This window comes from Rhinoderma darwinii, chromosome 4, assembly GCF_050947455.1.
Source record: "Rhinoderma darwinii isolate aRhiDar2 chromosome 4, aRhiDar2.hap1, whole genome shotgun sequence".
In the NCBI taxonomy this organism is placed as follows: Eukaryota; Metazoa; Chordata; class Amphibia; order Anura; family Rhinodermatidae; genus Rhinoderma; species Rhinoderma darwinii.
The window spans coordinates 197,421,290-197,439,481 of record NC_134690.1 but is presented as its reverse complement, the minus strand read 5'-3'; the positions used below and the strand labels follow the sequence as shown (position 1 = coordinate 197,439,481).

Sequence of the window (18,192 nt, the reverse complement as noted above, 5' to 3'; positions counted from 1 at the left end):
TTTTTCGGCCGTTTCTTGGCCGTTTATGGCCAGAAAAACAGCCGAAACTAGGTCGTGTGAACATACCCTAAAGGGGTATTCCCATCTGAGACATTTATGGCATATCAACAGTATGCGGTGCTTTCACTTCTGGGACTCATCTGTCGGGAGACTAGGGTTGCTTTGCTCCACTGTTCGGTACTCCAAACAAGAGTAGAAGGCTGCACATGGCCCTCACCTTTGTAATTTATCGGGGTTATGGAAACAGCTAAGTATTTCATAACTCCAATAGAGGGCGCTCACAAGTATCATCCAAGCTATGCACCGCTTCCTATTGATCAGTACAGGAAAGAGAACGGAGATGATTGTGAAAGGTGGCACTCGGTTCAGAAAGACACAGCAAAGAACAAACAGGATACAGAGAGGCATTTCTTTGCCCCATGGTAGGCGGCCGCACAGAATAGAATTGTGGGTCGCACGCAGCTCCCGGGTCGCAGGGTTCGCACTTCTGCTTTGAGGTCATGATTTATTTTGCCCTACGTCTAACTTATTTTCTGTTGCTTATATTGCACCATTATATTTCTCACAATCCAATTTCTCTATAACACACGAGGGACAATTGTGTGTTTTTGGTGTGTGTGTGTGAGGAAACTGGAGAACCCATTGGAAACTCAGAAACACGGGAAGAACATGCAGATGTTTCCCTATATTGCCTATATGACTTAACCACTGGGTCACCATACTGTCTCTGGACTAATAATAGACAGGTACATCATTAATAGGGGTTGCCCCATAAAGCCCTGGCTTCAGAAATCCCTGGCAATTATCTATTACCACCAAAGGAAGTTGCGGCCAGCCACACATTTTCCCAGCAGAGAAAAATACATGGATAGGCCGGGTTAGTGGCTCTCTGCTCTGGCTAATAAAGGGGCCCCGAAACGTATTCATTTAATCCAAGCTATATAAATTCCATGAGCTGGGCCACTGCTTTAATACTCGCTCCTTAAAGAAGGGGCCATTGTCAAATGCCAGTGGACACAGGTCTTCAATCTTGATGCGCCAACATCGTTCAATGAATACATTGCTGATTTTTATCAGTCAATGGGGGATATTTATTAAAACTAGTGCAAAGGAAAAGTGGAGTAGTTGCCTATAGTAACCAATCAGATTCCACCTCATTTTTTTAGGGGCCTTTTTTAAAAATGAAAAAAACAATGTGATTGGTTGCTATAGGCAACTACTCCACTTTTCCTTTGTACTCATTTTGATCAGTCTCCCCCAACGTCTAGTCTTTGTTTTTAATCCTTATAGCCGAGATTATATCCATGAACAGACACTGCGTTAAGACAGATAGAGTTTGACACCATCAACTGGTCGTGCTCCACACAACATTAAAATTCTCCTTCCTTATCAACTCTCTCAAGGTTCTGCACTCTAAATGTGGCTGGGAAAGCCGGGCTAATGTACCTTCATGACATGTATAAAAAAAGAACAAAGATTAAGCTGCAATTCTGGCCTTGCAGAAACAGAGCAAATGTAACAATCCATTACCTGTTTAAAGGCTATGGAAACCTTTGTCGGCATTTATTTATTCATCTATGTTTTATGTGATTACAATTTTTTTCAATTTTCTTTTGTTTTTACTATACATAGAAGCTGCATGGTTCACGATCAGCCGAAACAGACAGTGAAGTGGACGGATGGCTCGGCAGAGGGCAGGTCCTGTGTCTAAGACACTCTATCACAATAATATTGAATACTAAATCGGCTGATAGCGAACGATGCAGCTTCTATATATAGAGTAAAAATAGAAGCTGAAAAATAGTTTGCAACCACATGAAACAGATTTAAGATAAAATTTAAAAAAAGCCTACAAAAAAGGTATACATAGCGAACGTAGAACTTCCTAAGAAACTTCATAAAGTAAAAGTAGACCAAAATATTAAATAAATATATATATATATATATATATATATATATATATATATGTAGGTACATGTGCGTGTGCATATATGTATGTATGTATATATGTATATACACACACACACACACTTCTCTCACCCCTACTCCTAGCCAGATCTGAGCACAGGGCTCCATTTTACCATTCACATGCTGCTCCCCCTCACAGTTGGTACCTCCAAGAGAAGAAGAGAATCTCATAGTGGAGACAAAATCTCACAGAAACGAGGAAACAGAACTCTGTCCCTGTTAGGGTATGTTCACACGCAGTGTTATGAGGCATATTTCGGGGCATTTATGGAAGCTGAACGCCTACAAACATCTGCCTATTGAAATCAATGGGAAAAACAGCATTTAGTTCATACGGGGCGTCTTTTTACGCCATGGTTTTAAAAAAATGGAGCGTAAAAAGACGCTCCGTAAAAAGAAGTAGCATGTCACTTCTTGGTGTTTTTTGGAGCGGATTTTCCATTGAACACTAGGAAAAAGCCTCAAAAAACGCCTCAAAAGAAGCCAGAAAAGAAGCTCCAAATTAAAAGAAGCTCCATTTTCAGCTTCAATAACGCCTGAAAATCAGAAGTGTGTGAACATACCCTTAGGACCTGTTCACACTGAGTTTTTTTACCACGGTTTTTGCTGCAGAAACCGCAGCAAAAAAACAGCTGAAATTGACTCCCATTGATTTCAATGGGAGATGGAGGCGCTCTTTTTATCGCGAGCAAAAAAAAAAAAACGCTCGCAGTAAAAAGAAGCGACATGCCCTATCTTGAGGCGTTTTCCGCCTCAAAAACCCCATTGAAATCAATGGGAGACGGAAATAAACGCTTTTTTTTAACGTGATTTGATACACTTTTTTTTACGCGTTTTTCGACAAGAAAAGCTTGTGGTTATTCCATCTTTCTGTTGAAGAGATAGCTAAAAATAAAAGCCTCGAAAAAACGCGGCGAAAAAACGGGGCCAAAAAAAGGGGTCAAAAAACACGTGTGGTGCAAAACCACTTCAAAAAACCGGAGCTGATTTTTCCAGGCAGAATTTTCTGCCTGCAAAAAAACTGTGTGAACAGGGCCTAAGGGTGAAGCCATTTGTTGTGGTTGAGGGGTGGTTGCAAATTTTATATGTGTAAAACATTTAGCATCTTTGACCTATAAAAACCACAACCGCTGCGAAAACGAATGCATTTTTTTTTGTGCGGTTTTAACCGCAACTCAACAGCAACGTGTGATTACACCCTAACACCTCTTGCACACAAACGAGTTTGAGCCGTGAAAAACGGTCTGTGTGTCGGCCACATTTCCCGGCTTGACAACGGTACAGGTGAACGGGACTCCTGGCATCATAGACATTTTATGACTCTAGGAGTCTCTGCCTCCCTACGGAACTGCTGTTCCATACTAAACAAAATGCGGAGGCAGAGACTCCTAGAATCATAAAATGTCTATGATGCCAGGAGTCCCGTTCACCTGTACCGTGGTCGGGCCGGGAAATGCGGCCGACACTCGTCGTGTGCAACTGCACTAAGGGTTAATGCACACGATGCGTATTACTTGCGGTTTCGCTGCGCGTATTTGCGTGCCTCAAAACCGCAGCACAATACAGTTCCAGCATAGTCAATGAGATTCCAGGAAATCCCATGTACATGCTGCAGTACATTTCCGCACTTAAATTGACGTGCAGTGCGGATTTTAAAATGTGCAGCATGTCAATTTATCTTGCGTTTTCGCTTGCGAATTGTATCTGCCTAGTGCTGTGGAAAATCATACCAGAACCTGCAGCATGAAAACGTGACGAAAACCGAATAAAAAAATGCCCGATTATGTGCGGTTTTTAACTGCAAAATTCCTGGGGTTTTGGTGCGTATTTTCCGCACAAAAATACGTAACGTGTGCATGAAGCCTAATACTGAGGGAAGTCATTTGTTCTGGTAATGATCTATATCTGAGAATAGTCTTAAAAATGTCTATACTGGGTCCTTTTAAAGCTGATGTATCGGAGTACGGGCTCATAGACTTTGTATTGAGTCCGTAAACAGATACATTTATTTCCAGACAAAGCCGAACAGACACGAAGCGGCTGAGCGCTCACACAAGCGCTTCAGCTGCTTCGTTCTAGCGATTGGTGGGGGTCTCAGACCCCCACCAATCCAAACTTCTGACATTTCACTATGACATGTCAGAAGTTTGTCAAATGTTTAGCTACACTTTAAGTGTATGTTCACACGCAGAGTCAAAAACGTCTCAAAATACGGAGCTGATTTCAAGAGAAAACAGCTCTTGATTTTCAGACGTTTTTTGTGACACTTGCGATTTTCGCTGCATTTTTTTACGGCTGTTTTTGGAGCTTTTTTCAATAGATTCTATGGAAAACGGCTCCAAAAACGTCCCAAGAAGTGTCCTGCACGTAAAAAAAACGCAGCGAAGAACGCTCCGTCAGAACAGAACGCCGTTTTCCCATTGAAATCAATGGGCAGATGTTTGGAGGCGATCTGCTTCCGATTTTTCTGCCGTTTCTTGGCCGTTTACGGCCAGAAAAACAGCCGAAACTAGGTCGTGTGAACATACCCTAAAGGGGTATTCCCATCTGAGATATTTATGGCATATCACTTCTGGGACTCATCTGTCGGGAGACTAGGGTTGCTTTGCTTCACTGTTCGGTACTCCAAACAAGAGTAGAAGGCTGCACATGGCCCTCACCTTCGTAATTTATTGGGGTTATGGAAACAGCTAAGTATATCATAACTCCAATAGAGGGCGCTCACAAGTATCATCCAAGCTATGCACCGCTTCCTATTGATCAGTACAGGAAAGAGAACGGAGATGATTGTGAAAGGTGGCACTCGGTTCAGAAAGACACAGCAAAGAACAAACAGGATACAGAGAAGCATTTCTTTGCCCCATGGTAGGCGGCCGCACAGAATAGAATTGTGGGTCGCACGCAGCTCCCGGGTCGCAGGGTTCGCACTTCTGCTTTGAGGTCATGATTTATTTTGCCCTACGTCTAACTTATTTTCTGTTGCTTATATTGCACCATTATATTTCTCACAATCAAATTTCTCTATAACACACGAGGGACAATTGTGTGTTTTTGGTGTGTGTGTGTGAGGAAACTGGAGAACCCATTGGAAACTCAGAAACACGGGAAGAACATGCAGATGTTTCCCTATATTGCCTATATGACCTAACCACTGGGTCACCATACTGTCTCTGGACTAATAATAGACAGGTACATCATTAATAGGGGTTGCCCCATAAAGCTCTGGCTTCAGAAATCCCTGGCAATTATCTATTACCGCCAAAGGAAGTTGCGGCCAGACACACATTTTCCCTGCAGAGAAAAATACATGGATAGGCCGGGTTAGTGGCTCTCTGCTCTGGCTAATAAAGGGGCCCTGAAACGTATTCATTTAATCCAAGCTATATAAATTCCATGAGCTGGGCCACTGCTTTAATACTCGCTCCTTAAAGAAGGGGCCATTGTCAAATGCCAGTGGACACAGGTCTTCAATCTTGATGCGCCAACATCGTTCAATGAATACATTGACTGATAAAAATCAGCAATGGGGAATATTTATTAAAATTAGTGCAAAGGAAAAGTGGAGTAGTTGCCTATAGTAACCAATCAGATTCCACCTCATTTTTTTAGGGGTCTTTTTTAAAAATGAAAAAAACAATGTGATTGGTTGCTATAGGCAACTACTCCACTTTTCCTTTGTACTCATTTTGATCAGTCTCCCCCAACGTCTAGTCTTTGTTTTTAATCCTTATAGCCGAGATTATATCCATGAACAGACACTGCGTTAAGACAGATAGAGTTTGACACCATCAACTGGTCGTGCTCCACCTAACATTAAAATTCTCCTTCCTTATCAACTCTCTCAAGGTTCTGCACTCTAAATGTGGCTGGGAAAGCCGGGCTAATGTACCTTCATGACATGTATAAAAAAGAACATAAAGATTAAGCTGCAATTCTGGCCTTGCAGAAACAGAGCAAATGTAAGAATCCATTACCTGTTTAAAGGCTATGGAAACCTTTGTCGGCATTTATTTATTCATCTATGTTTTATGTGATTACAATTTTTGTTTTTACTATACATAGAAGCTGCATGGTTCACGATCAGCCGAAACAGACAGTGAAGTGGACGGATGGCTCGGCAGAGGGCAGGTCCTGTGTCTAAGACACTCTATCACAATAATATCGAATACTAAATCGGCTGATAGCGAACGATGCAGCTTCTATATATAGAGTAAAAATAGAAGCTGAAAAATAGTTTGCAACCACATGAAACAGATTTAATATAAAATTTAAAAAAAGCCTACAAAAAAGGTATACATAGCGAACGTAGAACTTCCTAAGAAACTTCATAAAGTAAAAGTAGACCAAAATATTAAATAAATATATATAGGTACATGTGCATGTATGTAGGTACATGTGCATGTATGTATGTATGTATACACACACACACACACACACACACACACACACACACACACACACACTTCTCTCACCCCTACTCCTAGCCAGATCTGAGCACAGGGCTCCATTTTACCATTCACATGCTGCTCCCCCTCACAGTTGGTACCTCCAAGAGAAGAAGAGAATCTCATAGTGGAGACAAAATCTCACAGAAACGAGGAAACAGAACTCTGTCCCTGTTAGGGTATGTTCACACGCAGTGTTATGAGGCATATTTCGGGGCATTTATGGAAGCTGAACGCCTACAAACATCTGCCTATTGAAATCAATGGGAAAAACAGCATTTAGTTCATACGGGGCGTCTTTTTACGCCATGGTTTTAAAAAAATGGAGCGTAAAAAGACGCTCCGTAAAAAGAAGTAGCATGTCACTTCTTGGTGTTTTTTGGAGCGGATTTTCCATTGAACACTAGGAAAAAGCCTCAAAAAACGCCTCAAAAGAAGCCAGAAAAGAAGCTCCAAATTAAAAGAAGCTCCATTTTCAGCTTCAAAAACGCCTGAAAATCAGAAGTGTGTGAACATACCCTTAGGACCTGTTCACACTGAGTTTTTTTACCACGGTTTTTGCTGCAGAAACTGCAGCAAAAAAACAGCTGAAATTGACTCCCATTGATTTCAATGGGAGATGGAGGCGTTCTTTTTACCGCGAGCAAAAAAAAAAAAAACGCTCGCAGTAAAAAGAAGCGACATGCCCTATCTTGAGGCGTTTTCCGCCTCAAAAACCCCATTGAAATCAATGGGAGACGGAAATAAACGCTTTTTTTGAACGTGATTTGAGACACTTTTTTTACGCGTTTTTCGACAAAAAACGCTTGTGGTTATTCCATCTTTCTGTTGAAGAGATAGCTAAAAATAAAAGCCTCGAAAAAACGCGGCAAAAAAACGGGGCCAAAAAAAGCGTGTGGTGCAAAACCACTTCAAAAAACCGGAGCTGATTTTTCCAGGCAGAATTTTCTGCCTGCAAAAAAACTGTGTGAACAGGGCCTAAGGGTGAAGCCATTTGTTGTGGTTGAGGGGTGGTTGCAAATTTTATATGTGTAAAACATTTAGCATCTTTGACCTATAAAAACCACAACCGCTGCGAAAACGAATGCATTTTTTTTTGTGCGGTTTTAACCGCAACTCAACAGCAACGTGTGATTACACCCTAACACCTCTTGCACACAAACGAGTTTGGGCCGTGAAAAACGGTCTGTGTGTCGGCCACATTTCCCGGCTTGACAACGGTACAGGTGAACGGGACTCGTGGCATCATAGACATTTTATAACTCTAGGAGTCTCTGCCTCCCTACGGAACTGCTGTTCCATACTAAACAAAATGCGGAGGCAGAGACTCCTAGAATCATAAAATGTCTATGATGCGAGGAGTCGCATTCACCTGTACCGTGGTCGGGCCGGGAAATGCGGCCGACACTCGTCGTGTGCAACTGCACTAAGGGTCAATGCACACGATGCGTATTACTTGCGGTTTCGCTGCGCGTATTTGCGTGCCTCAAAACCGCAGCACAATACAGTTCCAGCATAGTCAATGAGATTCCAGGAAATCCCATGTACATGCTGCAGTACATTTCCGCACTTAAATTGACGTGCAGTGCGGATTTTAAAATGTGCAGCATGTCAATTTATCTTGCGTTTTCGCTTGCAAATTGTATCTGCCTAGTGCTGTGGAAAATCATACCAGAACCTGCAGCATGAAAACGTGACGAAAACCGAATAAAAAAATGCCCGATTATGTGCGGTTTTTAACTGCAAAATTCCTGCGGTTTTGGTGCTTATTTTCCGCACAAAATACGTAACGTGTGCATGAAGCCTAATACTGAGGGAAGTCATTTGTTCTGGTAATGATCTATATCTGAGAATAGTCTTAAAAATGTCTATACTGGGTCCTTTTACACAGTCCATTTCAACATGGGCTGTAAAAACGAGCATCGATCTATGAGACCGCTCGTTGATTGGCGCTCGTTTGCTCCGTTCACAAAGATCATTACTACGATCGTTCGTCCCAATACATCACCATCATGACGGCAGCACGTCTCACTGTCTACACAGCAAGATGTGATGCCAACAACGATAATATTTATTGCTGCATAAACGATACAATCAGACGATGAATGAGCGTTTGTTCGTTCATCGCTGCCCTGCTTACACAATGATCAGGAACAAGCGTTCATATGAACGCTCGTCTGCCCAATCATTGGTCCTTGTAAAAGGGTCTTTACACAGTCTCCTAACCGATAGGACCTCTTTAGTCTGGTAAGGTACGAAGATTAATTAGCACAGACTAATCAAATGCCAGCTTCAAAAGAATCTACGTAAGAAAATCATACGGCAAAATGACATCTCCATTACTAACCAGAATATTGAACATTTCTAAAGCGGTCGCACCTAACAACGTATAACAAAAATTGACAATATGCTCTCTCTCACTGCGCTTGCAGTATCCTCTTGGCACACGCGCCGGGAAATCTCTCAGAGCTTATGCCAAATCTATCCTTAGGCCCACATTCATCCGATGGAATCCAAAAGAGTGTCAATTTGGCCTCTGTCGGGCTGGTAGATGCAGTATATCTTTATGGAATATATGTGCTATTCCATTCAGAGGCATCCTGTAAAAAAACAAAAACCGTGCACTGTACGTTTTTTAAACATGGGAGTCTATGGGCATCAGATGACAATATATACTTATACAATGGAACCCGTCATAGGTATCCATCGGGAAAACCTTATAACATATATCTCCCACTTACACTGCAAACGCAGTGTGATTTGACCCTCATCTCTCTCCGCGTAGCAAACAGCATAAAACCTTATACAAATTAAACAATCCTATTGTAAGAGGTTAGCTAGGAAGACCTCCATCTCCTGGGGTAGACCGACACTTCACAGGCACAAATAATAAAGAAGTAGACTGCTCCAGCATTAGTGGCACATCGAGCTTCAGCCATATTCACTACATCCAAAATAGACGTAAGCCTAAGGCTACCCGGACCCAAGAAAGTCATCAGCCAAACAATGAAACGGCTATGTTTTCTGACTCCCACATAAAAATGTGAGTTTGTGCAAATTAGTTCAACGGGAGAGGAAGATAAGTGGCTGCCAGACACCTGTGGAACTGCTAATCTTTCTAGGACACAAAGGATCCAACACGTTAAAACCTGTCCGTAGCTTATTTCAAACATGAGACAGTCAGACTAGGCCCCTACATATTAGATATTGTGATATACGATGACGAATAGCGAATGCATATCGCCAGCTTATAACTCAACACCCAAACTTAATAAAATCCATAAAGATGTGACTAAACGTTTTTTAGCTTGACTGTTGGTTCCACAGATCCTAATATACAACAAAAGACTGTGTATGGTGCCAGACCACGTCATGTTTCACACACAGCCCTTTGACGTGTTTTCAGTGGTGTTTTTAGTGGCATTTTGTTGCAGACATGTTAGATGTTACACAGTACTTTGGTTTTTAGGGAAAGGGTAATTTTTATCATATTCTCTAGGTTTTCTTGCATTTTTATCCATAGGCTTTTCTATAGAACCACTTTAGAAAATAAAAAATAAAAAACACCAAAACCGCATGTTACATTTATAGACCGCTGGCGTTTTCACATGCAGTTTGAAACGCCAGGCAAAACCTACTAAAATATATATTTTTCTGTATTCTGTATTTTTGTATATACTTATTCCTACAGTGAAATAAAAATAAATAAAAGATAAATTCCTTTTTTGGTTGCATAAATACTAAGCAAAAAGCACTAGGACTCAGTTCATATTCTTCACGAACCAAAGAGATCCACAGGTCATGTGCAAAACAGTCTGAAGGTAGTCTTTGGTGCTATACGCTGCAGTGTTCAGAATAACTCCCCATTGTTTTACGGACTGGGTTATGGATGTTCCCACAAAAACATTGTCCAGTCATAATTGAATTGTGCAAAGTTCATTTCAAAAGGATATAATGTTAGCAAGTCAAGCTGCAGATATTTACAGCCGGTTTCGAGTACATAGATGAAACTTGATGGCATGTAAGTGATTTCACAAGTGCAGAACAAATACACAGTGTGTAACTTACAAGCCGTGCCCAAGCGTGGCAACAGAGCTGTTCAGACGCTCCTTCTCCCCGCACAACTCTTACATATTCTACTTGCGCTTCACCATCTAAATCCCCCAGCGAGTAAGTAAGAAAACTTCCACCAAGGTACACATTTGACTTCAGGAAAAACTCTATTTGAAAGCCTATTACAGCCTGCGTCCGTCAAACACAACTTTCTTTTTTATGAGTCCCTGAGTAGAATGGTAAATAACTCTCTTCGCTCTTATATCAGCCAAATCTTTTGCCACCCAACCCCTAGTAAACCAAAAAAGTAAGAATCCTGCTCCGTAATCATTATGGATCTTCTCATGTCCAATAGAACAATGTACCTAAGATATAACACTCGAAATATAGTATGAAAGCTACTTCTTGGCACTGAAGATTTAACCCTTTACGGTTTTGAGATCGGAGAGCAGTATCTCTATGTCTTATGATTCTTTTAAGCAATGAAAGGGACACCACGAGACGACTCTTGAGAGGGTCCCCATCTGTCACCTCGACCATTGACTTGTGAAAGGAGCCGCTCTACAGTGCACCTGCATTGCAGCAGTCACACAACAGTGCATTTTTATTGTTTCCTATAGACCTTTACAAATCAAATGTGCAGATGGCGGTTTCATTTACTTGTAATCAAATCACCCTTTCCATTTACTCAGAGGAGAGCATTTTGAAAATTCATTTTTCTTTCAGACCTTGTCCTCGGTGAACTATCTGAGGGAAATGTCTACAAGTAATTTAAAGTACTTTTTATTCCCTTCCCTTTTAACAGAACATTGTGCTTTGTGACTCAAATCAAAACGCGCAGCCTTTCAGATGACATTTACACTGATCGAATAATAGAATAAAATGTCTTCTAACCAGAGGTGCTCCCAGCTTCTTCAAAATCAATATTTCCAAGGTGTAGGACACCAGCAACCACTCGGAAAAGATCAAGCTTCTCTGTGTCATCCAAGCCAATCTTTTTCATGGCAATGCACATCCGATTGAAATCACCATGATCATCTAAAAGCGGGTCCTTTAGGGAGCCAAGTTTGACGTACTACAAAATAAAAATATAGATTAAAATGATGTTATAAATATATAGCCTAAATGACAGAGTTACAGAAAAAGACAGTGCAGTGTCATAAACTAAGGGGGTTGTCTGGGATTAGAAAAAGGGATCTGCTTATTTTTCAGAAACAGCACCATCCCTGTATATTAGCTGTAACTGATATTCACTCTATTAATTTCAATAGAAAAAGGCTGCAATGCCACGAACAGCCTATAAAACAAAAGAGTGGCGCCATTTTTGGGGAGAAGAAAAAAAAAAAAGCAGATCTTTTTTACTTCCTGGACAATCCCTTTAAAACAAAATAAATATATATATATATATATATATATCACCTACAAATCAAAGGCAGCCATCGATGAGAATGCAGCATATTAGTTCACAAAAATGAATTCCATCCCTTAAAGTGTACCTCTGTATTGGTTGAACACGGGCTAATACATTGAATCTATAAGATTCAACCTAACTGTAGTTAACTCCAATACCCTCCTCCCCATGTCCGACTCACGGAGGTCAAAGAAGCTGAGATATGGGGAGCTATGTGGTTGGGTCCTTAAACTGAAGAGCCGCTTCAGCGGTCCCTTTGTCTGCCTTTGACAGAGAAAACACTGTGGTCACAGAGCATTTTCTTCTTGCAGTCAAGTAGTCATTTAAATATTTTTTTAACCCTTCACTGCCGCTATATGAATAGTCAGAAAGAAAATCACTAATGACCACAAACCAGTATCACACAGTAAGAGCTCTACAGTGTAAGGAGCTCACCAAGTCTCCGTTGCTCAGACCACTGTGCACGTTCCATAAGAGAGTGGGATGTTGGCGTTAACTGAAATAAAACCGGAGTTTTGTAACCCAAGAGTGGAGTGAGGATTTAAGGAATGACATTATTTGCAATTTCCTAAAATATATCCACCAGCAGAACTACATGTGCTGATCTGAAGCAACAACAGGCACACTACAGTCTGTTTAATAATATTCAGGAGGAAAGGAGCAGCACTCCTTGCGGAAAGTAAAAATATATCTTCTCCACTGGCTATTCTAAATAAAGAAGATATATTTTTTACATTCCGCAAGGAGTGCTGCTCCGTTCCTCCTGAATATGGTTTCTGTGGCGTGGAGATCGCGGTTTACTTTGTGCACCTGGGAGGGTGAGCTGACATTACTACTCTTATTTTCGTTTTAGTTTAATTCCCATCACGTTTTTGACCTACGTTAAACGTGTACACCTGGAAAAGCTGCCGACATATACGTTAAACGGAGGCTGTGATGTCTTAATAGTGGCATCCATCACCCATAGACTATTATGGCATCCATTCAGCGCATACGTCATTGAAAGCTCATGACGTATACGTTAAATGGGTGACTAACAGATGCCATACAGTGGCATCACTCATCTCTACGCTTCCATGTCAAGAAACCGTATACCATATGGTATAATATTTTTACCGTATTCTGTTGTATATAATAGCGTAGTCTATACATTCCTGATACACACTGAACGTGGTGTGAACAGTGCCTTAGGTATTATTGTTTGTTAACAAGCTCTAGGGGCAGCTTTTTTCTCTTCTCCAGCTTCAGATCGCACCTGCTGCTGGTGAAAGCATATTAGAGAACTGCAGGTAATGCCATTCCCTATTCCCTTTTAACTCGTTTCTGGTAAATTGACAAACGGTCCTCTCTCAAAAATGGCTGCCTCTGCATGTGTAAAGCTAGCCATAGACTTGGTTCAGCCAATACCAATACAAAAAGATATTGCTAATAATCTTTGGCCACAAAGAAAATGTGCACAGGTTAGAATTATTTTAATAACATATAATTTCCTGTATCGGTAAGGGTTCTAATATAGTGATCTAAGATTTGGAATGGTCTTTAAATCTGTAATCACTGAAAACTAAGAAAATATTGGCTTATTACTTAGGGCAGGCAAAAATAGCCATCTATGGCCAGCATAAGAGATGAAAGCTTTATTTATTATCAGCATTCCCCATAAAATAACAATTCTGGAGCATCTTTTCTTCAAACGCTTTGTGCTATTCCTCTCTTATTCCTTCTGGAAATGTACAACTAGGCGTTACCATTTCCCTCGACAATTGGGTGTGTCCCTACAGAGTCTGACACTGTCCAATCAGTGCTGACAATATCATGTGATGTAGGAACACACCCTATTGACAAAGGGAATAAATGGTCATGCCCAGTTGTCAATGTATTCATACATTTCCAGGAGGAATAACAGATGAATAGCACAATGCAGAGTTCTAAGAATAGAAGCTCCAGAATTGTTATTATATGGAGAATACAATTATTTACTAAAACAGACATGTCGGGAGAGGTGACAGGTCCGGTTTAAGATCTAAATCTTAGGCGCCAAAAGCAACTATATGATAATAAGAATGGAAATAAAAGCAAAACAACATATAGAGTAAATAGGCACTAAGTTTGATTTATGGGCATATGGAAGCTCTAGGATCTAATGACATTTTAATTTGCTCTTCATGTATATTTAAGTACTCATTCACCCATAAAACAAATAAGCATGCAGAGCAGCTCATCTCTACTCCTACGAGATAGTTTAGGCATGCTGTATTAGGCTACAGTATTGGAAACAACAGAGAATATTAGAAATGAACAGGGAAGTTTACAAAACGGAAAGTGGCTTCCTCATATACGTCATGCATTTGAAAAGTCACCCCACGCTTGTCTACACAACATCACCGCTAAACTAAAAATAATGGCAGGTTACACGACATATACCTCGTTTTCCTGATATTATATGGGAAAGGCAAAAAAAGCAATTTGGAGAGTTAATTGCACGGTTCACTTTAGATGCAGGAGTTTACATGCACAATGATCAGACTATTGGCAAATGACCTTAAAGCAATAGGTTTGGAGATTCTCCTCCTGTGTTTACGGAATAGTTCTGTCACTTACATTTAGAGACAAATGTATTGCATGCATTAATCAGGTAAAATGCTCCAATCACAGTGCAAGCTGCAAATGCCTCCGCTATTACAATGTAACATTGCACCACACTTGTTGCCTCTAGGACAATTGTTTTGATATGGTCAAATATGCACTTTGAAAGCTTCAAAAGTGTGGTAACGCTCTTCCCAACTGACCGGCCACTTTTGGGACTTTTGAATTACTTAAAGCGTTATTCCATTGTTACTCTCCCACCCGTACGACGTCCAGCAAGTATCATGCACCGGTCCTATTCATCAGAATGGAACCCACGTGCAATACTTGAGGGACGTTGTACGGTTGCCTCAGCAAATGTACCGCCCAGCATGCAGTTGCGGCTCTCCACACCCAAAGTCAGATCAGTCGGGAGAGTAACACTGGAGGAACACTTTAATACCATAGTCCAGGTGAGTTTGTAGCCAAAAGAGGCTGAAATCTATAGCTCGGAAGGCATGCTTTGCTTCAAAGGGGTTATCAGACATTAAGTTTCATACCAAAAATGCTTCCATGTTTCCCCCTTGATGAGGCTGCTAATCTGTGCTGATGGGGGAGGGGCTCTGAGCAAAATAAGTCTCCTTCCCTTTCTGGCAGTTAATATAGTCCCTTCTTACTTCCCTTGCAGAAGGAGTTTTTTCAGCTTTTTGTCATGCTATTGCAGAGGCTCTGCCCCTTCCCTGACAAGCAAGCAAGAAAGCTATTTCTATTGGCTGCTCTACTGTGAACAGAGGATCGCTATGTAGAGAACTGGCTAAAGGAAGAGTGACTGAGCACGCGTATCCGCCAACGCTTATTGGTGGTGCCATATTATGTAAGTAAATAACAACTTCATTAGGTCGTTTTTTGTGGTTTTTTTAACAGCATATAAATGGCAAACATTTTTAATTTTTTATGATTTATACAATGAAAATGATATTTAACAGTGAGACAACCCCTTTAAAGGAGAGCAACGTGTGTACCTGGAACAGAAACATGGCACATAATGTTTGTCTTTCCCAGGGAAACAGTCAATTATATGTGCCGATCACACAATACAAAGATTTGTAGAAGTCTAATTTACCTTTAAATTGCCACAAAATGTAAAATACAAATTTATAAAGTAAAACCAACAAAACAGAGAAGCTCAAGTGCTGCCAAGAACACAAAATATCACGTGTCCCTCACGTTAAGTTATACAATGGAATGCTTCATCAAAATAAATGGTTTCTTACAGCGCTGGCTTGTTTCATGGACACTGGAATAATTCTAGAAAAAGAACTCTGTAATAATTCCCTAATGATTTATTAACAACTGAATAGGTGAAGCTTCAAAAACCCCCTCCTAAGGCACCAAGCTGATAAACACCCATTCACTTCCTATGCAGCCCGTAATGACGGACACGTGGTATAAAACAACTGCTACATCCATTTACAAGCAACTTTACCAAGATCAATCAATGAATCTGTGTCACTGAGCTTGAACGTCAGTATCATTCAGAAGTAAAACATGGGCAATAATCCAATACCAAAATGAAGCCATGGAGGGCAATAACATACAAAGCGGTGTTACGTCTCAAGCCAACAGGGAAGCAATGCATAGGAGCTATATAAAAAGATGACGGACTAGTCTCTCATCTGGAAGAGGATCAGGTGTGAGAAGAAAACGCAAAACAATAATAATTATAGGGTGTTCAGAATACAACAAGGAAAAAAACACGAGGTCAACATCTCAGACACAGTGAACACTTGTACCAAGGTACTGCTGCGGCTGCTACAAAGAAATGGAGGACTCTATCCAATCCACACAGCAGCGTCCACTACAATGATGAGAGTAACTGTTTCACTTGTGGAGCACACGGACTGCAGACAAGCTATACCTACAGCCGTGCAGAAAACATTTGCATTGTAAAAGACTTGCCCACTCACGTTTTTATATATATATATTTAGCATCCTAGTATCACATATACCATTCGTCACACCTACTGAAAAGTCCCGAGGGAGGATGATGGCTCCGCACAAAGGGTAGCTAGTCATCATTGAGGACGGTATAATAGGATTGGGTTTCCATGGTCTGCAGCCACAGTTCTGCTTTTCACAGACTTATCAACCTAAATACAGTTTAAAAGGATATTTCTGTCCAAACCAGTATCAACATTATATTATGTGCGTGCCAAAAGAGAATGTGCGGTTGGATTATTCTAGGGCAAGGATTTTAAGGCTGGGTTCACACAGAGTTTTTTGACAAGTTGTTTGGTGCGGAAACCGCTCCAGAAAACTCACCAAAAAACGGCCGAATATGCCTCCCGTTGATTTCAATGCCCTATCTTCGCGCGATTACGCCTCTGACCTCCCGTTGACATCAATCGGAGGCAGAGAAAGCGTATTTCGCAGCGTTTTATGCCCGTGGGCGAAAAATGCTGCGATAAACGGCGTGCAGGCAGAGGAAAATCTGGTTCAAACTTCCAAACGGAATTTTGAGGCAGATTTTCCGCCTGCAAAAAACTCTGTGTGAACCCAGCCTTAGAAGGCTATGTTACACCATGAATGAGTAATATTTGTCACGCATGTTCAAAAAACCTCGAAATCTTAGCTAGAATTTACTGCTCCTATAGATTTGGTTTAAAGTTATAGTATAAAACCTTCCTTTAAAAAACAATTTTTTTACCTACTCTGCTGCTCGCTAGTCCAATAGGCGCATATTAAATCGGTTTTCCATGCTTTAAAATAAAAAAATAATAAAATTTCCACCTGGATAGGGCATAAAATAATGAAAAAAGTCCATACTCTCCAAACCACTCCAGCACTGCCGGTCCATGGTCCTCCGTCAGTTCGTGTTTACATTGCTGTAAGTGTGACATGCCCTAGCAGCACGTGACTGCCCCAGCCGATCAGTCAGTCGCTGTGTAAACAGGGCAATGATCAGCCGATGAATGAGCAAACGATCGTATCAATTATGCAGGATGAAATATTGTTGTCAGCAGCACATCTCCCTGTGTAAATATGGAGATGTGCTGCTGACCTAATGGTAATAAATGGGGACAAGCGATCGTACTAACCATCGCTCGTCCCAATATATAGCTCCTTGTGAAAGGAGCCAACGAGCGACGATCAATGAGCGGTCTTGTTGATCAATGCCCGTTTATACGGCCCAAGTTGGGACGTGTAAGGGGACCTTTTAGTCACGCCAGGGATTGTCTGCAATGGTCACAAGCCAGTAAGCAATTTAAGAACAGAAGGACGGGGGGGAGGGGTCATAAACCGTCGGCGCTTGAGCAGAAATGGAAGGTAAGTAGAGGATTTTTCATTACATTATGCCGTACAGTATGTAATGTGGAATACACCTTTAACCAATACAACCAACCATACTATCAAGACTCTACTTCCTGTGGAAACTTTTAGTCACTGCACTATGGATTTATTTGATCTTATTACTTATTTTATTTGCATGAAGATCATACTGGATAACAATAAATAAGTCTCATCCAAAAGATCTCACAATAGTAATAAAAAAAAACACACTGTATTTCACACTAGAAATCAAAGTCACCACTGTCAAACACTTCAGTAGACTATACATCGGGAGAATATATCAGTCACAATACCTCTGGACTCTTGCGGTTTTGGAGAATCTGTTTATCAGTGTCCTTTGAAGCGAAGTACCTGGTGCAGCCGCGATTCAAGTACTGTGGAAATAGACAGACAAGCCGTTAG

General features: G+C 41.0%; 1 protein-coding gene across 5 annotated transcripts in view; it reads right to left on the bottom strand.

The window, feature by feature from the left end:
• Positions 1–18,192, bottom strand: part of MYO6 (myosin VI) — a 274,062-nt gene that overhangs the window by 171,714 nt on the left and 84,156 nt on the right. For all 5 annotated transcript variants that reach the window (XM_075862043.1, XM_075862045.1, XM_075862044.1 and 2 more), the window contains exons 10-11: positions 18,084–18,164; positions 11,361–11,541 (exon numbers count right to left, since the gene is read on the bottom strand). In XM_075862043.1, coding sequence (XP_075718158.1) covers positions 11,361–11,541; positions 18,084–18,164 — 262 coding nt within the window. The remainder of the gene's footprint in view (positions 1–11,360; positions 11,542–18,083; positions 18,165–18,192) is intronic.